The following is a 19,808-nucleotide window of genomic DNA, read 5'->3' on the forward strand; positions in this document are numbered from 1 at the left end:
TCTGTTTTTTATTTAAAAAACCCAAATGATAAAATTAAACAGAAAATTGAAAGTATTCACTTTAAAGTAAATAGCAGGAAATAGCTATCGTTTCTTTAAAAAGAAAAGTCCAACAAAAACAATATTAATATGTTAAGGCCAAACTATTATGTTATACCTGTGCTTAAGTGTGTCTTTGTGTGTTTGTACACAGAGCTTTGTTCTCCAGTTACTCAGGACATCTTTCAGGGCAAAGCTTATATAAAAATGCTAATGACACTTTAAGCATGCAAATGTAGATACTAGTGGCTACAGAATGTAACATTTTGAACATTTTGTACCCAACCAAGACTCATAAATAAGCACTTCATTTGTTCTGGTTTTTAAGGGTCTCACATTACAGGAAGAATAATGCATGATGTATCTGATGTTATTTATCCAGCACCACTGACACATTAACTGCATGTTAATATGTGAATCTGATTGTGTGGCCATGCAGGGATGTTAATTACCAAGTGGAGTTGTGATTTTCTCCCTGTTATTCTTTTTGCTAATGGCGAATGGGCTGTGTGGAACAAAGTAGGGAGGTCTAGCAAGGAACTGTTGTGCTTAATCCCTGTGGAGTGTGGGGAGACGGCAGCCTAATCAGATCTGTACTCGGCTGCTTTATCTCTGCTACTGCTCAGTCTATTGCTCGATCACGCATTTCGCTGGAGGAGCTCGATGGGCTGCTACTCTGAGATGGATTAATGACTCTCTGGACCGTACGTTTTCAGCTAAACTATGAGTCCACTAAGAGTTTTTTTTTTTTCTCAAACACAATCCGTCATCGCCTTCACTGAACAGCAGATAATTGAGAAAAAGGTTGCTGAGGAAGCATTCTTGCTCTTTCTCTTTTTCCTGCTGGCTGAATGTTATCTGTGGGGATGCCACTCATGCTTGTTTGATATCTGTGGCCTCATTTCACACTCGTATTGTTTTCTCTCTGTTCCTCTCATTTACAGTCTGTGCTGACGCTTATAAGCATCCTATTTGTCAGTGAATGCCTCTTCACATCAGTGATATGCATATGCATCTCAGGCGCTGTGGTGGTGGTGGTGGTGGTAGGGTGCAGGATTCCTCTACTGAGTCTCCAAGACTCGTAGGACGAAGGCTATAGACAGATCCATTTGGGAGGGCTTGAGACGAACATTTTGTGACAGCGCCTACAGTAACAACTCATCACTCGCCATTCTCACCACACACCCATCATGAATCAGCGTTTCCTGACGCACATCTCTACTGACACAACATTGCATGACAGGACTGGATACTCGCACGCTGTCCTTCGATTGCGATAGACCAGACCAGAGAGTGAGTTGGTGGAGCATAAGAGACTCTAGAGACTGGGCACAGGGAGGGAAATTGGGGTGACTCTTCATGCATCTCAATATCTCCCAACTTTTTTTTTTCCCTCTCACCACCTCATTCACTCTCCGTACCTCTTCCTGTCTCTCTCTCTCTCTCTCTCTTGCTCCTTTTTTTTTTAAACAAATGCCTTACTCTAGTGTGCAGTGAAATATTCATCCACATTAAACATTAATCACAGCGGTTTTAAAAGATTTTAAAAAGTAATAATAATGTTAAAGGAGACCTGGAGACATCTCTCCGTTGGCTCAGTGTGGGTGAAGGATGGCTGCCAGACACGTTTGTCCCTTAAATCCCCATGATCGAGCACATGTCTTGCATGGTTAAACAGGCAGTATAATGTAGCCTGATAAAGATTCTGGGATAATGAATTGATTGAGTTGAAAAACCTCATGTGAGGAAATAACATAAATATTATTTTTTGTGCACTTTTTTGAGTCAAGGGAATACGGAGGATTCTTACTCTAAAGTGCAGAATCTAGTAAGAGCAATGTATAGTGTCTTTGCTGTCACTCAAGGCAGTGTTAAGAGCTGTGGGCTGTGGTGCATGGAGCCCTCATTCACGCTACTCCTGCCCTCTATAATGTGCTTCTGTCTACTTCCCTGTCTCCAGAGTGCTACTTCTCAGCTTGGGCTCACGTTTCCTTTCACCGCCTTTGATTCACTTTCTCATGTGGCCCAGAAGGGCATAGCAGTCCAATTCAAATACTCGCCACATGGTTCCAACACTGGCCCATAGCTACTGACAGCTTCTCATTGTCCTGGTTTTATCCAGAGGAATATGGTACTCTACAGACATCAGAAAGAGGCGCCTTTTCCAGTAGATTGCTTGTGTCACTTCCTCCCCCAACCCCCACCCCCCAATTTCTCAGTTTTTCTGTGCTTTGAATATAAATACATTTCACACCTAAATGGGGATGAGGAGAAGTGGTGCAAACTCTCAGCTCTGGATTGGGTATAGGAGCAGCAGGGAAGAGGGGTGAGAGCAACGTCAGAGAGGAGGTGAGTGGGAAAGATTGCCTAGGCAGCTACTTACAGCTTTGCTTTCCCTTCCACAGCCAAATGAACCAGAACCCGAGGTGTTTCTGTGCACAGTTTATTCAGGGAAACCAACATCTGCACTATACATACAGTGTGCAAATGAGCAGAAACTTGTCCAAAATAAATCTGTGCCTCAGTGTGTGCACATTTAGCTGAGCTCCTCCGAAACACAGTGATGTGTGAGCAAATTATAGATGAACTTCTCATGTTCACGGTCACAAGGATATTTCTAAACCTGTATCCAGCCTCCAGTCATTCATTAAACATTGACAATCCTCTGCCATTATCATAACAGGGAGGGAAAAGACCTGACTGAATAGAATATACAATGATTTCCCGGGAAAATACAAGGGTTAAGGGAAATGAGGAGAGGGATTGTGCATCTGTGTTTGAAGAAGCAACAAAGCAAAAGAGACAAAAAGTGTGTGTTTGTGTTTGTAAAATACAGAGAAGACATAATATGAATTTTAAAAGCAAAGTTAAAAAACAAATCAGACAGCCCAGTATTCATAGAAATCCTATTCATATTGTCAGCGTCGGCCCCTTTAGCCAGTCTAACTCTCTCAGTGCATGAGACTGTTCCAGCAAACGCTGCTTTTTAATTAACCCTAACCACAATCTTTCACCAACTTTAAAGTGTCTATAAGATATTTTTATATAACAGGGTTAGGGTGAAAACAATGTGACAATATCATACTGATAAACCTACAGAGAAATATCTCCTGAATCTGCAGCTCTTTTTAGCAATTTTTTTTTTTACTGTTTCTGTTTCATTATCACAGTGTCGTTTTTGGCCACTGAAGGCAGTTGCTTTCAGTGAAAGAGCTCTAAAAAGCAACTGTATGCTACGTGCTCTGCACCAAGTGGCAGACTGAGAATTGTTTTCCCAATTACACGGATTATGTTCCCCGGCAACGTTTCTTCAAGAGTAAGAAGTGCATAGGTGACTCATCAGTAGGTTGTCTGGATGGATGATGTGAGTACAAAATGCAGGAGTTTGACACTGTAGACAAGGATTTACATCCTGAGTCCTGCATGTGGTTAGGCAACAAAAGCACTGTGGTAATGTGAGGGAAACATTGTGTTTTTGGTTAAATGTTATTAGTAAACACTTCAATTAACATTTGACTTTTTCCATATTTAACCAAGATCTTAACCTAACCATAACTAAGTACTGTGAGTGTCATAAAAAAAATTATTTTGTTTGCTGCAAGCTGATATTGTGTTACAAGAGTGGATATTGTAGAAAAACAATTAAAATACGTTGTCAGTGAACATTTTACTGATACTCAAATATGTTTTTAACAATATTTTCTAATGATATTGATAGAAAATGTAATCTGGGTGGCATTATGTTCCCTTCAAAACATAGTTGCTGCTGCACATAAGTTGTAGATAGACATAATGTATAGGAGACAAGGTTGCATTTCCAGTATATCCCTTGTGCGTGGGCACACAATCCCACATGAAAAAGGTAAATCATATATGGATACATAAAGTACCCTATATAGAGGCAATTACAGAATGGAAAATCGTTGAATGGGGAATTGTTGAAAGATTCCAGCCATAAATAGCATCAAGATGATGGTTGATCCACAAAAAACAAATACATTCAAAATATTGTGAAGAAGTAATGCTTTAACGATAGAAAATGTACCATAAAAATCCTAGACACTAATCAAAAACTGCCTATCTTACCAATCGGTCAATAATGCACTTATTGACTCCTGAGGTTAAATCCCTTCAGCCAAGCAACATCAGGATAATCTTCTGACTGCAGAGCCTGGATTTGCTTTTCTCTGATATTTCAAATTGCCAGGTTGTCCATATCTGACAGAAAATTGATCCAAACACGAACAGATTTCTTCCTCGCTGTGGATCTTAAACAAAAAATTTATAGAGAGAGAAGCAGAGAGAGACAGAGTTAAATAGAAACCGATAGAAAGACAACAAGAGAGGAAAATAAGAGCTGGTGTATTTTCAGTTTAACTGCATATGAGAGGTTTTTGTTTCTCTAAAGAAAGATTTGTCAGATTCTTGACTCTGACCTTTTGCTAACAACGCTGTCAGAGCTTTCAGGCCTGTGTGTGTGTGTGTGTGTGTGTGTGTGTGTGTGTGTGTGTGTGTGTGTGTGTGCACATGCGCGCCACTTCCCCCATGGATGAGGCTGATAATGGAGAAGTGGTGTGTGTGAAATGTGTAAAGGGCAGGGCAGGCAGTTCTTCTGCAGTAATCCATCTTTACTTCAGGGCTGAGCCACGGAGCAACAGGCATCTCACAGGGGAGAAAATACACTGTCGGCATCGCTCTCATTCATATGAAACTACACAGAGGAAATGTTCAACCAGCAGGGGCACGAGATTTTCACAGCGAGAAAACAAGAAAATAGAAATGAAGAGTATTATTTGTTCCATATAGTCTGCTGACAGCACGACAGTCTCAATAAAACAGGCACAGTGGTATGTGACGCGTTAGCAGTGCACACATCTAAAAGCCGCATTTGTCTCAGACCATTCACTGGAGATGTGTAACCGTAAAATTGTTATATGTCCTTACAAATGTGTATCCATCCACTCATGAGTTTGTTTGTGTGAAGAAATGACAGATATAGGGGCTGGGTGTGAAACAGTGGGTGAGGGAGTGAGAGACACACCGAGAGAAGAGGGAGAGCGAGAACCCTTGTTCATGCTGTTTGGCAATAATCACAGAGCCGAACTCGTGCCAACAGTGAGTGCCAGATGGTGCCCATCACCAATGTGCCATGTCTTTGAAATAGGGAGGAGAGAGGAAGATCAAGAGTGGCATGTGGAACAGGGAAGCACTGCCTAATGTGGATGATGTGTCATATAAATACTAATCACGCTAGAATCACACCCACAGCTAAATTAGATCCCTAAAGCTCTTCCACTGGCACCGACTCTCAATCTTCTCCCTGCTTTGGCACCGCACTTATGTTATTATCAGAGATCATTGAACGCTAACGTGACAAACATTTTTCCCACTTAGTATGGTCTAAATAGTGTTTATGGGCACCACTTTAGAGTGGGGTCATAAGTGGCAACTATTTACTTTATTAATAGTCAGTAAATGATTTGTTTGTACAACACATTGTCTCACCTCGACTGCAGGCAAAATTGTTAATGGCTTAAGTTCAAACCCTTAGTGTAACACTTATTTTATCACCTACATGCAGATGGTGGTCCAATCAATGCATGAAGTGGGTATGAAGTTTGGATTGTCGGTTTCAGAAAGTTATAGAAATTGCTGGATACTGACCCCCAATCCCAAAATCAGTAAGGTATTTTGGTGAGGGGTCCGACAAGCACTTTGGTTTGGTTAGATTTTGTTGATAAAAGAGTCACACACCAAACGCTGGCTGCAATTACGTAAGTTTGTAAGTGCATGCAATGGGCCTTAGTTACTTTCTGAAAAAGTGTTGCACAGCATCCTGACCACAATCAATTTCTTAACAAAATTAACATCTAAAATTACTGATCTATGAAGCTTTAGTCAATTAATTATTTGACATTATTCACCATTGGTTACCATTTACAAAGGCTTTATAAAGGATGACTTAAATAATAAAGTTGAAACAAAACTGAATACATTTATGCTGTATTTAAACTAGTTTGCCAAAGAAAAGGTGCACTTACTAGCATTTTCCTAGTATGTACAACCACATCATGGACTTCATCAGAAGATGGCGTTTGCTGTGTATAGTTGTGCATGTATAAATAACAGATGTAGACTAAAATATGCCATTGGGGATTTCATAATGTCCTCCATTTGTTTCTTTACCTAATGATCTATGAATCTTTTGGTTACAAAAAAAGATGTCATCTCCAGACACAAAACCACAATGTCTTTGCAGATTTAATAAAACAAATCTAAACAAAACAAGCTACTGTTATTCTGTTAAATATTTCTGACCTCTTCGTCATCCGAAAAAAATCCCATTTAGATAAAAAAACACTAAAAGGTTGAGACAAACATTGGTGTTAATCTGCTCCCTATTTTCTGCATCTATGCACATATCTTCCAACAATCCTCCCCACAGCTCACCTGGACCCTAAATCTTCATTACCCGTTGAGACTGTCATTATCCGTCCCACCTCCAAATGCTACAGAGGTGAAACAAAAACACACCCCCTTCACACAAACACAACTATGAAGAAAGCCTCAATATGTTAGTGTGTGTTTCTGAATTGTTGCGACAGAGATAAAGATGGATGGATCCTAACTGCTAGTTGTTGTTTTTTTTCAGGTGGCAAACTGCCACCCTGCCGTCACACCCCTCTCTGTCAGTACTCCTCAATAGCCACTCATCCATCAGAGCCTTCCGCTCCAGCAGCTATCACTCAATACCTCAGTGGTGCTGAGGACAAACAGGTACTGGGTGCAACCAGCCATCACCTTTTGCCTTTTAATTCACCTTAGCTGACTTACTGTACAGGTCCTTTATCATGTAACAGATTCAAAGTTACAAACATTTCTCAATAACAGGAAAACTCAGCTGTACTTTTGTGTGTACCCATTGCTGAGCGTTGGATAAATATCCATTGTGGGCGGGTGCTGAGGAAAAATCCTGGCTTGAATGTTAGGACAGACTGGGTAAGCACACCTCATCACATATGTTGCACTAAATTTGGCCCACAACAGCCCCGGGAGGCCGAACAGTAAATTTTGTTCCAATTTTCTCAATGCCAGCACTCAACTATTATCGACACAGATCTGCACTGACTTGGGTTTAACTGTACTGAAACTGTGCTTATGCTCAGACTTACAGTTCGACTGAATTGCAGTGACATGTTCAGCAGTTCATAGCCCGCAATAACAGGGAAGGTTAACCATGCTAGCTCAATGTTCCCTGCTCAGTGGTTGAGAAACAACACTGTACAGAGAGACTGCAGACTTTATCACCAGACTCTGCAGTTTCCTTCAGCTGTAAAAAAGGTTTTTTAGCAAGTTTCAGCTCAGTGTTTTGGTTTCCTATCCTGCAATTTTACTGTTTGGTTCACTCTGCCACTCTCATAGCGTTGTGTTCTGTCATAGCAGGCAGTTGTTTTCAGCAAAAAAGCTAAAAAAAAACTCACTGTACACTATTCCTGCTCAGCACCAAACAGCAGACAGATATAGTTAGTGACTAGCTGGTGAAAATAGTGGAGCATTTAGCAGCTAAGGAGCCTGATATTTCCCAAAGCAGTGGGTTGGGACCAAAACAGAGGTGGAAGCATTCGTCAGGTGACACGACTCCAAATTAAGTGTTGCTGTGTGTCTATACTGTGCGTTATAGTTTGACATTTTTAGACATATCCTTTTTCACTTTCTGCCAGAGAGTTAAATACGAAAATGAATACCACTCTTATGCCTGTCTGTTAAGTGTAAGGCTACAGCCAACAACTGGTTGGCTTAGCTTAGCATGGAGGCTGAAAATAGTGGGAAACAAACAGCTAGCCTGGCTCAGAGCGAATGTCACAAAATCTGCCTACTAACATTTCCCCAGATTACAAATTAGTGTAAAAATGACAAATCACAGTTTTATGAAGGGTTATGTACCAGACTGTATCTTGGCCAGGTCATTGTGAGGTTGCCAGGCAACCAGTGGAGACTCCCAGCCACTACGTCTGTCCAATAAATAGTCAGCGCATAACCAAGCATAAAAAAGGCACAACCTTATGCTAAGCTTAACTAACCAGTTGCTGGCTCTTGCTTCATATTTACCATATAGACATGAAAGTTGTATGAGTCTAACTCTCTAACAGCGTATTTCCCAAAATGTTGAAAAGATTATATGTAAATGTTTCCAGTTTCTGCTGCCCCCAGAAATCAATTATTGCAGGTTTAAGTAATCAATTAATCTTAACTTTACACATTTTTTCTTTCTTTCTACTTCTTACTTTCTTGTTTCTTGAACTGAACCTTTGAGCATTTCGTCCGTCCACAGCCTTGGCTGTGGATATACCGTAAAACTTCTAATAATAGCCCAGGCGTTTATTTGCTTAAATTACTGAACTCCCCCTGCCTTTATTTGGGACAGGCGTTTAATTCCTTTAGCACAAAACTAAACTAAACTAACTGCTGCTTCTCTTGAGAGTTTGTAGTAGCAAATTTGACAACTAACATGATGGTTATGATCGTTTCAGAGGTTTTTTTCCGTCTCTCTTGTTTACCATGTTACCGGTAATTCAGAATGAATTAACATTTTACTTTGTTGTTGATCGTTTTCATAAAATATAGAGAACGATTGAATTGTGGAGAATCTAACTGATCCGCACGATGTGCATTATGTACATATTGACAGAAGTTTAAACATTTATATTTGTGTAGGAGATTGAAACGACTTAAAACTTGCTCAAGCAGGCGACCAGTGGGTTTTAAGAGGTTTTATACATCGAGATAATTTCTATAAAATCCAGCGTTTATTTGTCAAAATGTGTAGCCACACCAGGCTTTTAAATGAGACCTGCGTCTAATAGGGACCCTGCTTTTATTGGAAGTTTTACGGTAGCTGTCATAGGTCCAAATCTCACACTACCACTACCTCTGTTAAGTTGCATTCAATAATAATCAGGCAGCTCAAAGCAGCTACTGGCAGAAGCAGTTAGCTGATAGCAGCATGCATGTTCAGTGAACTCCCAAAGTAAACCAGTAATGAGTGTGAATTCGACAGCTTTTTTCCCACAGAGCAGATCCTGGATGCTCGGGACTGCCAGCCTCGCTTTTGGCTGCTGGTTCGGTGTATGCAAGCTTGTCTCATTTATACACTTTGTACAGCATCTTTCCATGGCACAATGAGCTCTACAGAGTAAACAAAGCACTGAGAGTTAGCCACAATAGTGGGTCAAGTCTTAAGCTGGTCCAGGCTAACTCTGATGGGGCTTTAAGCTCCTGGCCTACATCTGCTTTTATTGCCTCATCCCTAGCTTATGCTTCCTCAGTAATCAATCTTAACCTCACTTGCTCTTTATTTGCGAAGCTATTTGATGCAGAGGATTTTCTCTGATCTTGAACCTGTCAGGTTATTCATCTGCTCTCTTCAATAAACAACATTTTGTTTTATTTATTCATGCACATGGAGAGAAATACAAACAAGGTGAGTGCCTGCCCTTTCTCCTACTGGGAATGGCTGTGCTGTTGATTTTTGAAAAACAAAGCACTGTGGAAAGTGCCAGAGGTCGCTAATAAGGTCACATTAGTTAAATCTATTTGGGTAATTGCTATGAAAATGTAAATATTTGGCATTCATTATCACACAATGGAAAAAAGATGCAAGCAAGAGGACAGAGACGGAGGGAGAGACTGTAACATTAAAGCTACACAAGGTTACATTATTTAAAATCACCCACAAAAGGTTTTCTTTTTGTTTATTCTGAATTGCTGCCAAGTGCTCCAGCACTTAGTTATGAAGCCAAATGTATTGACCTTGAAAATGTTGTATCCTAGCACACATAGTATATTGTTCTGTCTTATGCTGAGAGGTGTTGTGGTGTAATGTGATCTGACTGCCGGTGATGTGCATTTAAGCTTTTAGCATCCTATGATTAGCATAAATTATATTGCATAGTCAAACCCTACGTGGATAGCATAAATCATATGATGATGTGTCCCGGAGGTATTAGTCATGTTTACAGTGTCAGCGTCTTTCTTTTCTTGCTCTGTCACACAGTCTCCTCCCAGCGATTCATGCTGAAATAATACTTTGCCTCACCGGCCTTCTGTATATCTTCTGTTTTCTTGATGAGATTTTTTTCTCCAGATCTCTGTGAGCTTAAATGAATGGAGGTGTGGAAATGCAAAATTACTGATTTCAGCATTTTTTTCTCCAAATCAAACCTCCTCTGATGGTTACACCGGACCGACCCTCTGCCAGTAACAATCAGTTCAAGACATCATGCCTCAGCCAGCTGTCAATAAGGTGAACCTGACAACAACAAAACCTGATTGTAGACTACCTGACTGGGTGTCTAGCTTGAGATCCCACCTTAATTATCTCATTATCTTTAGATGTAAGGCAGTTTCTCATGATCACAACTTAATTATCTGGAGCTGAGCATGCCATCCTGACACACTGATTTAATTATATTATTTTCAGATAAGACTTTGTTCAAAAACCTACTGTAAATGACTCATAGTCTTTTTTATCCATGGATGGCAATTCTGGCCAGCACACACTTCTGAAGTATCTCAGCAAATACTTGTCTCACCACTAATTTGATCTTTTGTCTTTCAATCGGATTTAAATGCTTGCTCTAGGCCTGCAAAATACAATTGCCCTAACTGTCCAATATTTTAAATGATGCCCACAGAGTTTCTTCTTGTCACAGACTCCACCTCACTGCCTTGAATGACTTCTAAAGTGCTAATCAATACCCTACTGTACACCCCCTCTGTCACACACCTCTACCTTTCCTATATTTTAAGCCATTATTTACCTTAACTTTTGCCTCAGGAGCATTAAAAAAAAAGATAGGCTTGCACAGTGGCTAAACCTACAGCTGATGAACAGAATTAAGTTTGGATCACACACAGTAAATATATATACATATATATGTAGATAAGCACAAACATATTTAAACACAGAGCCAGTGTATGGATGTGAGTGTGTGTTCAGTATCACATGGATGCGGAGTATTGATGTATATGAGCTGAAACAAAATCACAGCCAGTTGGATAAATTACCACTTTGAGCCAGAATCAAATGTTAGAATCTGTGACATTCTTTTTAAAGCACAAATACTTCCGTTAACATCGTCCTCCTAAATCAGTGTAATCTGAATGTTGATGCAGTCATTGAAGAAGGATCTTTAATGCCAGACCACAGGTTGGGACGCTCTGTGACAACCAAGCAGCTGGCGGGACCATCTCAGAATAATAGTCCGAGGAGAGTGTAATACCTCAGGGTACAGCCTGTTCTCCTGAGTAGTAATAGAAAGTTTGTTGTTTTGTGTGTGTGTGTGTGTGTGTGTGTGTGTGTGTGTGTGTGTGTGTGTGTGTGTGTGTGGATGGTGAGGGGTTACAGTAGATTGTGGGGTGTCTATGTGCCTGTGTGCACACATGTACATTTATCGGTTGTATTGTGTGTTGGCATACATGCAGTCGTGGGTGTGGTACCTCATCACAGATGAACAGCGCTCTCTACAGAGATCGACTGCTCATGTAATTCCTGCTGAAATGAAATGTTCTCTTTTTAAAAAGAAAAGATATTCAGCCAATAGGAGGGAAAATTGCAAAGATATTTCGAGTTGATTGCCTTTGCACTGCTATATTTCTGCTGAAAGTCTCTCCTCCACCACTCAGCAAAAGCACAGAGGAGGAGAGATGGAGGAGAAATGAATATCTCCTGCTGGTGCTGTTGTATGAATGTTTTATAGATGGAAGGATGAAAAAGAGATGAAGCCCCATTCAACCTCTGTGCTTATATTATTTTAAAATACTGGTTTCAAATATTGTTTTCACCTTGTCAAATTTGTATCCTGTGCCCAATCTGACTACACTTAATATCCCAATTTACAGCAAGTGCATTAAAGTGCAAGTATACTGCTAATTCTATTGACCAGCATTCATTTTAATCTGACAGTAATATTGTTAATTATATTTCAAACATTACTGTTCATTTTCTCTAATTGTTTAGTTAAATGGCAGTTTTGAATAACCTTGAATTCCAGGCAAATGATGTGGTAACTACAAATCTGCTGATTCAATCCCCTCTAGACATGCGCTGGGGTAGTGCTCTTGGGCAAGGTCGCTGTCTCCCAAATTGAATGATTAAAAAAAGAGGAGATTTATACAGTAAATCTCTAAGGATCTAATAACATGTGCAAAGTAAGGTCACACAGTGGGAATGGATTGTGTACTGACACAAGTTTTACAGCAAGAAATATGGACTTTTCCAGCTGATGTGTTGACTTTAAAGTCACTTTGTTCCTCTCACTGAAACTTTGAGGCCACAGTCGTTTCAACCACCAAGACTCAGAGGTACACAATGAGTTCCAGACATGTTTTCAGACAGATAAAAATACTCCACTTTAAATAACCATGTGGCTCTTCCACAGAAAGTTCAGTTACATTGTTAAATATTCTTAGAATTACATTTGAAAAATACTTAATATATAAATGTGCAAATATTTTTCAACTCCTGGACACAAGATATTTCCTACTGTGAACTGGAGGTTTTAAGTTTCCACATCACACTTCTGTACATTGCATATTGGGGAGAAGATGACCACTAAGCTCCAATGGCTTTATTGTATAACTGAGGTTTCAACCACACTTCATTACAAGTGTCAGATACAGCTTTATTTCTAAGTAAGGAAGTTGTGATGTTGCGATCACAACAATTAAGTACAAATTCAAGCAATCCCTGTGAATTCTACACAACCTTGCAACTTTGTCCACTCACTGCAAATTATGAGTAATCCATGTGGTTTCCTGCGAGATTCGCCAATCACAGCAACAGTACCAAGTTTACTCTCACTGGAACAAGTTGCCTTTGATGCTTTTTAAGTGAAATAGACAAAAAAGTTCTATAGTTTATGAAGTGATGAAGTCAGGTGTGGGATCTATAAATACAGTATATAGAAACTTGTACTGAAAAGTATAGTCAAGTGTCAATAATAAAATCACTGGAGCTTAGTGTGCTGTCATCTTCTCTTCAACATATCAATATATGCCAAACAACTCTGATTCTAAGTTGCATATAGGACAATGTGTAAACAGCCTTCTAGTGTCAAACTCTGCACATCCGTCATTCTGCACAGTGAAGGCCAAACATCCAAGTGAAAGAACACAGTTCTGACTGGAGGAGACTTTATAGATCATAGAAGGCTATGTGTTTTTTTATTTTCTATTACAGAACATATACACACAGCAATAACTGTGAAACTACTGTGAAAACACATTTCTTTCAACTTTAGTTCCACTAGTGTTAGAATGAGCTTGCAACCGCCACCTATAAGCACAGGTCAAAACACTAGCGCGATCATTCTCTCCCACACCCCATTTCGGAAAGCTATATTATGGCCAGCATCATCTGTGAAACACACCTAATTTGCCCGCAGGCATGACCTAAGGCGAAGTGCAGCCAATAGCCGAGAAAGCGGAGCTGTGAGCAGAGGACAGAAGAGGAGCAGCGGAAAGAACTGTGTTAGGTTCACAGCTTCCTGCCTGCCACAGTTTGTGGGCTCAGTGTGCAAATAATTAAAGTTGAGGGTGGACAGCTCCCTACAGCGCCAATGTGCCTTCATCATGCAGAGCTGTGGACCGGGGCTATTCATTTTCACAAAGAGGGAACACAGCGGACGCAAGGCAGAAGCCACTAGGGAGCTCTATAGGGAGCTGAGCTGTATGGTGGCACAAATAGGAAGGCTGTGAAGATGTGGGAATGGAGTACTTTATTTACTCTATTCATTTCAGGGTGGTAGAACAGCAGCGACAGACTCCATCACTTACTTTGCTACTGACTAGTGCTTCATTTTACGCAGCTTTGGAGGTTTGTTTCAAGCTGTGAAGCAGTCCCAGCTGCCACAAAAAGGTTTAGTTGAAGTGGCTTTTTTTTCCTACCTGCTGTAAATATTGCGGAGGGAAGAAATCCTCTCCACTGCTCTTTGTACCCACTCACTTTTTTACTGTTTACTCTGTCCATACCCATTGCCTGCACTGTGCTCCTGTCTGGAGTTTGAGTTTTTTGTGCATTAGAATACTAGTGGGCATCCAGCGTGAAGTGGTTGAGTGACTGAGGGAGTGGGAGTTATGAAGCCAGATGGATATGAATGCGAGAGTCCTCATTGTTCTTGCCTGAAAACTCCAGGCCCTGCTGTTGCTGCTGCTGAGCTCAGTCCTCCTTGCTTCCTCTGCAGCACTTCTCTCCTCGTATACTCAACCGAGGGAGTCCTCTTTATTTCCAGCATCTGTGCTGTGATGAGAAACACCAGCTAACTAGGCCACTGCATAATAAGCAAGAATAGCAGCAAAGTAAAAAATGAATAAAAAAAGAAGAGTGAAAAAGAATCAGTTCACGGGGGGGAAAGCTTACCCAACATGTAACTGCTGACAAAAGTAATTCAGCAAGCAAATATTGTCCCTATTCCTTTATTGCAGATGCATTCATTTATTATTGCTTGCCTTTACCTATAGCTTCAGCAGAGGTGCATCAGAGTTCACATCTCATTTCGGCAGTGAGCCCCTGAGCTATGCTGTCATGTGACTGACAATGCACCTTGCTGACTTTTCTTTTGGTGTGTGTGTCAACTGCAGTCCTGGGATCCCTCCTGGTGCTGCATTTCTGTGATACTCAGCGTTTTAGCACTTGATTCAGTTTGTCAACAGCTTATTATTGTCTACGAGGAAGTGGAAGATGTGGGAGTCTTCACTTCTTCTCTGATGCTTTTCAAGTACTTTCTTGTATCTTGCGCTATGCGCACACTCTTGTTATTTGTCTTTTATTTCCGCAGTGTTTGAGGTGGCTAAACATTTTTATAATAACAATGTGAAAACAATGTGACAATGTGCTCGTAGTGATGAACTTACAGATAATTATTACCTGAAGCTGCAGCACCACTCAGCTTTACAAGCTTTATAGTGAGTTTCAGTTCATTGTTTAGCTCCAGCTGTTTTGCTTTACTCTCACCGGTCTCACCAGCGTAGTTTTTGGCTGCAGCAGGCAGCGTTTTGCTGCCAAAAAGATCTAAAAACTTACTGTGCACAACTTTCTTAGCACCGAACTGCAGACAGAAAATGTGAGTAACTAGGACTGGAGGATTTAGGAGGATTTTTCCCCCAGGAGTTGGTAGAGAGCAACCTTTTCACCAAAAAAATCAGTAATTGGTTTAAACACACATGACTGACATTTCCCACATTGTCTCTCTCTTTCTCTTTCTAGTGTAGAGCATGACTTTCGTCTGCAGGAAGGGCAGGTGGTACGCACATGGAAGGTAGGCGACCCTCCTGAGGGCTCGCCACAGCCCGCCACACCCCAGCCCACCACACCCAACCAACAAGACTCCCCTCAAGCGGTGCGGCCCCCTGCCACCACCAAGAAGAACAGGAAGAAATGTTTCTGGTTCCTCTGAGGGTTAGCTGATGGAGCAAAAGACGTTTTGATACTCTAATGCACTGCATACCCTTCTTAGAAAAACTACAAATGATGAACTGTGGAGATTTGATTTAAAAACAAGCATGGAATGAACTGCAGGATTAAAATGCAAACATAAAACTGTGGGAGGAGAAAGAGCTACAAAGGTTATGATTTTAGCTGTTGCTGTTGGAGTTGATGAGAATGGTTTGACTGGGGCGCACATGTTGTTACTGCTCTTAAAATGCCTCTTCAGCACTTAAAGGTTTGATACTGGTGCAGGGAAGTAAAAGTGCTGAAGTCAAATAAAAGTAAAAGTTCAGTCCACAATATGACTCACAGTTAGGAAGCAATTAGAAGATATAAAGAGAATATATAGCGGGTGGGACGGGGCAAGGGGCAAAGTACAAGAGGCAATACAGCAGAGAGGATGGAGAATATTTATAAGAGATTAAATAAATAGAGTTTATAGGCAAAGAGAGAAAAAGACAGAGAGGAAAGATTCATCTTCATTAATGGACTAATGAGGGTCAGAACACCAGCTTTTATATCCAGAGACATTTAAAAAGAATTATTATGACCTGTATTTAAAACTTTTATTATACTGTAATTGATGAAAAGTTACTACACATGTCTACACGCACATGCAGCACACACACAGAAACACACACATAAACAAATGAACATGACATATTTACATAAAAAGCATACATGAATTGAGAAAATGAGTGAGTTGAGTTCTGTACATATCAGAGCTATTCTGCTTGGATGCTATATTTCAGATATGGATTACTGCTCTATAAAAGTATTTTACCACAGTTGGCTGTGTGTTTTCATTCATGTTTCAAGCCATTATCAGTGGTAGAAAAAGTATTGAAATCCTTTACTTAAAGCAGCTATAATTGACATTTTTATAATAACAATGTATCAAATGTCAATGTGAAAACAATGTGAAAGGGTTCACTCGTAGCAATGAACCTGCAGAGAGTTACCGCCTGAATCTGCAGCTCCCTTCTGCTTTTATGGAGCTTTACTGCAAGTTTCAGCTCATTATTTTGATTGGTTCACTCTCATCACACTAATAGCATTGTATTAGGCCACAGCAGGCAGCTGTTTTCAGAGAAAAAAGCTCTAAAAACCCACTGTACACTACCACCTGCTTGGCACCAAACTGCAAACAGCAGACAGACACAGTTAGCAACTGGCTGATGAACATAGAGCATTTAGAAGCTAAAGATCCAGGAATTTTTATTTTCCTCTAAAGTTGTAAAGAGACCAAAAACAGAGCTAAAAGAGAGTAAATTTGGATTTACTTTTTTCACAAACACAACTCCAGTTTAATGATTGTCTCTAACTCGTGCACTGCTGCTTACAGAATTTTACTGGAGTAACTGGTTGAGGTGGAGCTAGTTTTAAATACTTTATATACAGTTCTGTATTTCAGTCTAGGGTCCAGAGTCAATTTTATATACGTAGAACTACAAACAATTCATGAAATGTGAAATGTGAGAAGAGGTTCCAAGTACAAATAACTTTTCTTTAATGGGTCAAAACTCAGAACAGGTTAAACAGCTCATCATATATTTTATATGTAAAATAGTAATATGAAAAGTAGTGACTACAGTTGTGTGATAAATGTGTAGTGAGTAAAAGTACAATCATTCACAGCTAGTGATGTTTTAAGTAGCACAAGTAAATGCAATGTCACTTTCCACCACTGGCTATTATTATTGGTAATTTTTTATCAGTAACTGTTAGGACGCTTGACGACAGTATTAGGACATTAGGATATATAAATGATTGTGGATCTCAAACAAAACAGAAAAACATGTTATGCATTTCTAAGAACCCAGTGGATGGAATGGACGCCTCTCGGTCCTCAGATGGCGGCTCAGACAGCCCACTTTCCTGGACACTCCAGGGCAAGTCTCAGGAAATTAAGCCTCAGCTGTTTGATGGCTGTGAGAAGCCCCAAATATTACTACTTAGTAATTCATGACACACATAAGCTGCTTCTATGAGGCTCTGAGGTGGTATGAGATCCTGGCCTAATTTATTCCAAACTTTGGAAAAGTGTTAGCTCTCAGTTTGTTTGCCTGCTTGTTTGGATTTGTTCGACTACTGCCAGCTTCCACTCTGCCTCAAACAAAGCAGTTAGAAACAGATTCTGTTTTGTTTTTTTGTTTGGAAGAGATATTGGAGGGAATATGCATCCGTGTCAGGCAGTCAACAGTCCTTCGTGTACTAGACTTGTAACTTTCTCAAGACATGAGTACAGAAGCATGCATATGTACACATGCACACACACACACATATCAACCTAAGCTTGTTCAACTGAGGCCCCGTGTTCACCGACTTAACTCTGTGTCCTGCAGTGCTGCACTGAGGTGTAGAAGTCGAAAAGATTTTGCTGCACGTACCACCGCTTCAAAATAAGCAACACATTTATACCCCGTCTCAGACACACACACACACACACACACACACTCACTCGCAGTCTCACAACCTCACAATTCTACACACACACACACACACACACACACAGCTAACATATTGTTCTCAGACCAACACAATGCATTATCTCCCCCGCAGTTGTTCCTCTCTCCCTCACAACCAGGCACACGCTTCCTCCTAGTAGCTCTGTGTGTGCCTCGCAATGCTGAGAGGAGTGTAGAGTTGTCAGTCATTAATCTGCTACAGCACAGCCTGTAATCCTGATGACAGAGCAGAGCGGGCTTACAGAGAGCAGAGAGGATCTGAGCCCAGCCTAGAGTGGGGAACAAAGGAGCCAGAGAAGACTGGCTTTGAATCCATAAAGAGAAAGGAAGTGTGTGCGCGTGTGTGTGGGGATTCTGGGTGAGGTAGGTAACTATTTTGTCAGCAATGCTGCAGTGCTATTCAGGAATGCTGGCACACACAAAAGGGAGAAAAGCTTTATGTGGAAAGCAACCCGGGCCACCGGTGTGTCACATTGACACATCAGGTAAATGGGCTCCAGTCCAGGCTGGTCATTATGGAGCTCTAGAAGAAACACAGAGGCTGCAGAGAAAGAGAGAACAAGCCTATTTAGAGGCCTCTTCAAAGAAACATCAAGGGTCAAAGTTGGCTCACGCAATTCAGCGCAACATCAGACGAAGCTCAGCTGAAAATGAAGGAGAAAAAAAACAACCATGTCTTGAGGCATCAACAAGCATGCATAATGGGCATGTGAAAACAACTACAAGTGCCTCTGCATGCTGAGAGGAAGCAGCAAAGCTAATACTGCATGAGTCATTGAGCTTAGGCTGCTATAGAGATATTATGTTTCACTTTACCACATTACAACTAAAGAGGTCATTTCACAGTCAATCAGGCCGAGAAGTCAGAGGTGCTGGAGACGTAACCTGTCCGCGAGTCCAGCAGCGAAATAATCGTTTTTGAAGGGTAATGCAATAAATGATGCAACATAAACTGTGTCTTTTCCCAATGACTTAATAATGATGCTGATAAACAAGCCCCAAAGTTGAAATGATACTTGAAAGAATTTTCTTTTCTTTGAACTGAGATAGGAGTCTCATTAGTGACCAAATAAAAGAAAAATATGGATTGAATGTGGACCAGGGGATCCAAATTAAAATTACACCCACATACATGCACACAGACACAATGCCCGGGCACATCCTCTGGCTTGGCTCTCTAGATTTCAGAGGAATCACATACACACACACAGAATTCCAGTCATATCTACATGTGTAGCACTGCAGCACTGTGTGTGTGTGTGTGTGTGTGTGTGTGTGTGTGTGTCACTGGGACATGGTAAATAATGAATTAAAAAGTACCCATTTCCAGACGACCTGCCAAGTTTCTGAGTCAACTGCGATAGCTGCAGATTGGTTTAATAAATTATGAGCTAAATTCTCCCCTGCCACTGCTGTCACTGATGCAAAAATGGGCAACGAAATGTAAATACAATCACAGCTCGGCTGCGAAGGGCACAGAAACACTGTAGACCTGCCACGCCAGGTTTCTCCATCCGAAGCAAGAGACACAATCAGATGTGTGCGGACACGACACACATGGAAAGCTTCTCTTGCAGGCTGGGTAGGAAAAAAAGATCCAGTGTTCGGAATCTGTCTATAAACTGCATAAGTTTTGATTCGTTTTGGACATTTTGGATTCACAGAAAACTTCAAAGTAGATACACACAGCAAAGATTTTTAAAAAGAGTGGGATGATATTCGACAAGGGCCCAGACTGAACTAGAGATGTTGGAGACAGTTCAGAAGAATCAGAAGAACTTCCCAAATGTACATAGTCGAGGCTTCAGAGGAAC

The 19,808-nt window shown here is 40.7% G+C and overlaps 1 protein-coding gene across 3 annotated transcripts in view; it reads left to right on the forward strand.

Moving 5' to 3' along the window:
• The window catches only part of LOC127370948 (proline-rich protein 36), a 32,949-nt gene extending 16,635 nt beyond the window's left edge, over nucleotides 1–16,314 (forward strand). For all 3 annotated transcript variants that reach the window (XM_051413469.1, XM_051413468.1, XM_051413470.1), the window contains one exon: nucleotides 15,305–16,314. In XM_051413469.1, coding sequence (XP_051269429.1) covers nucleotides 15,305–15,494 — 190 coding nt within the window. In that variant the 3' untranslated portion in view covers nucleotides 15,495–16,314. The remainder of the gene's footprint in view (nucleotides 1–15,304) is intronic.
• Nucleotides 16,315–19,808: the final 3,494 nt, after the last annotated feature.

The sequence above is a fragment of the Dicentrarchus labrax genome, unplaced genomic scaffold (assembly GCF_905237075.1).
Source record: "Dicentrarchus labrax unplaced genomic scaffold, dlabrax2021, whole genome shotgun sequence".
Classification (NCBI taxonomy): Eukaryota; Metazoa; Chordata; class Actinopteri; family Moronidae; genus Dicentrarchus; species Dicentrarchus labrax.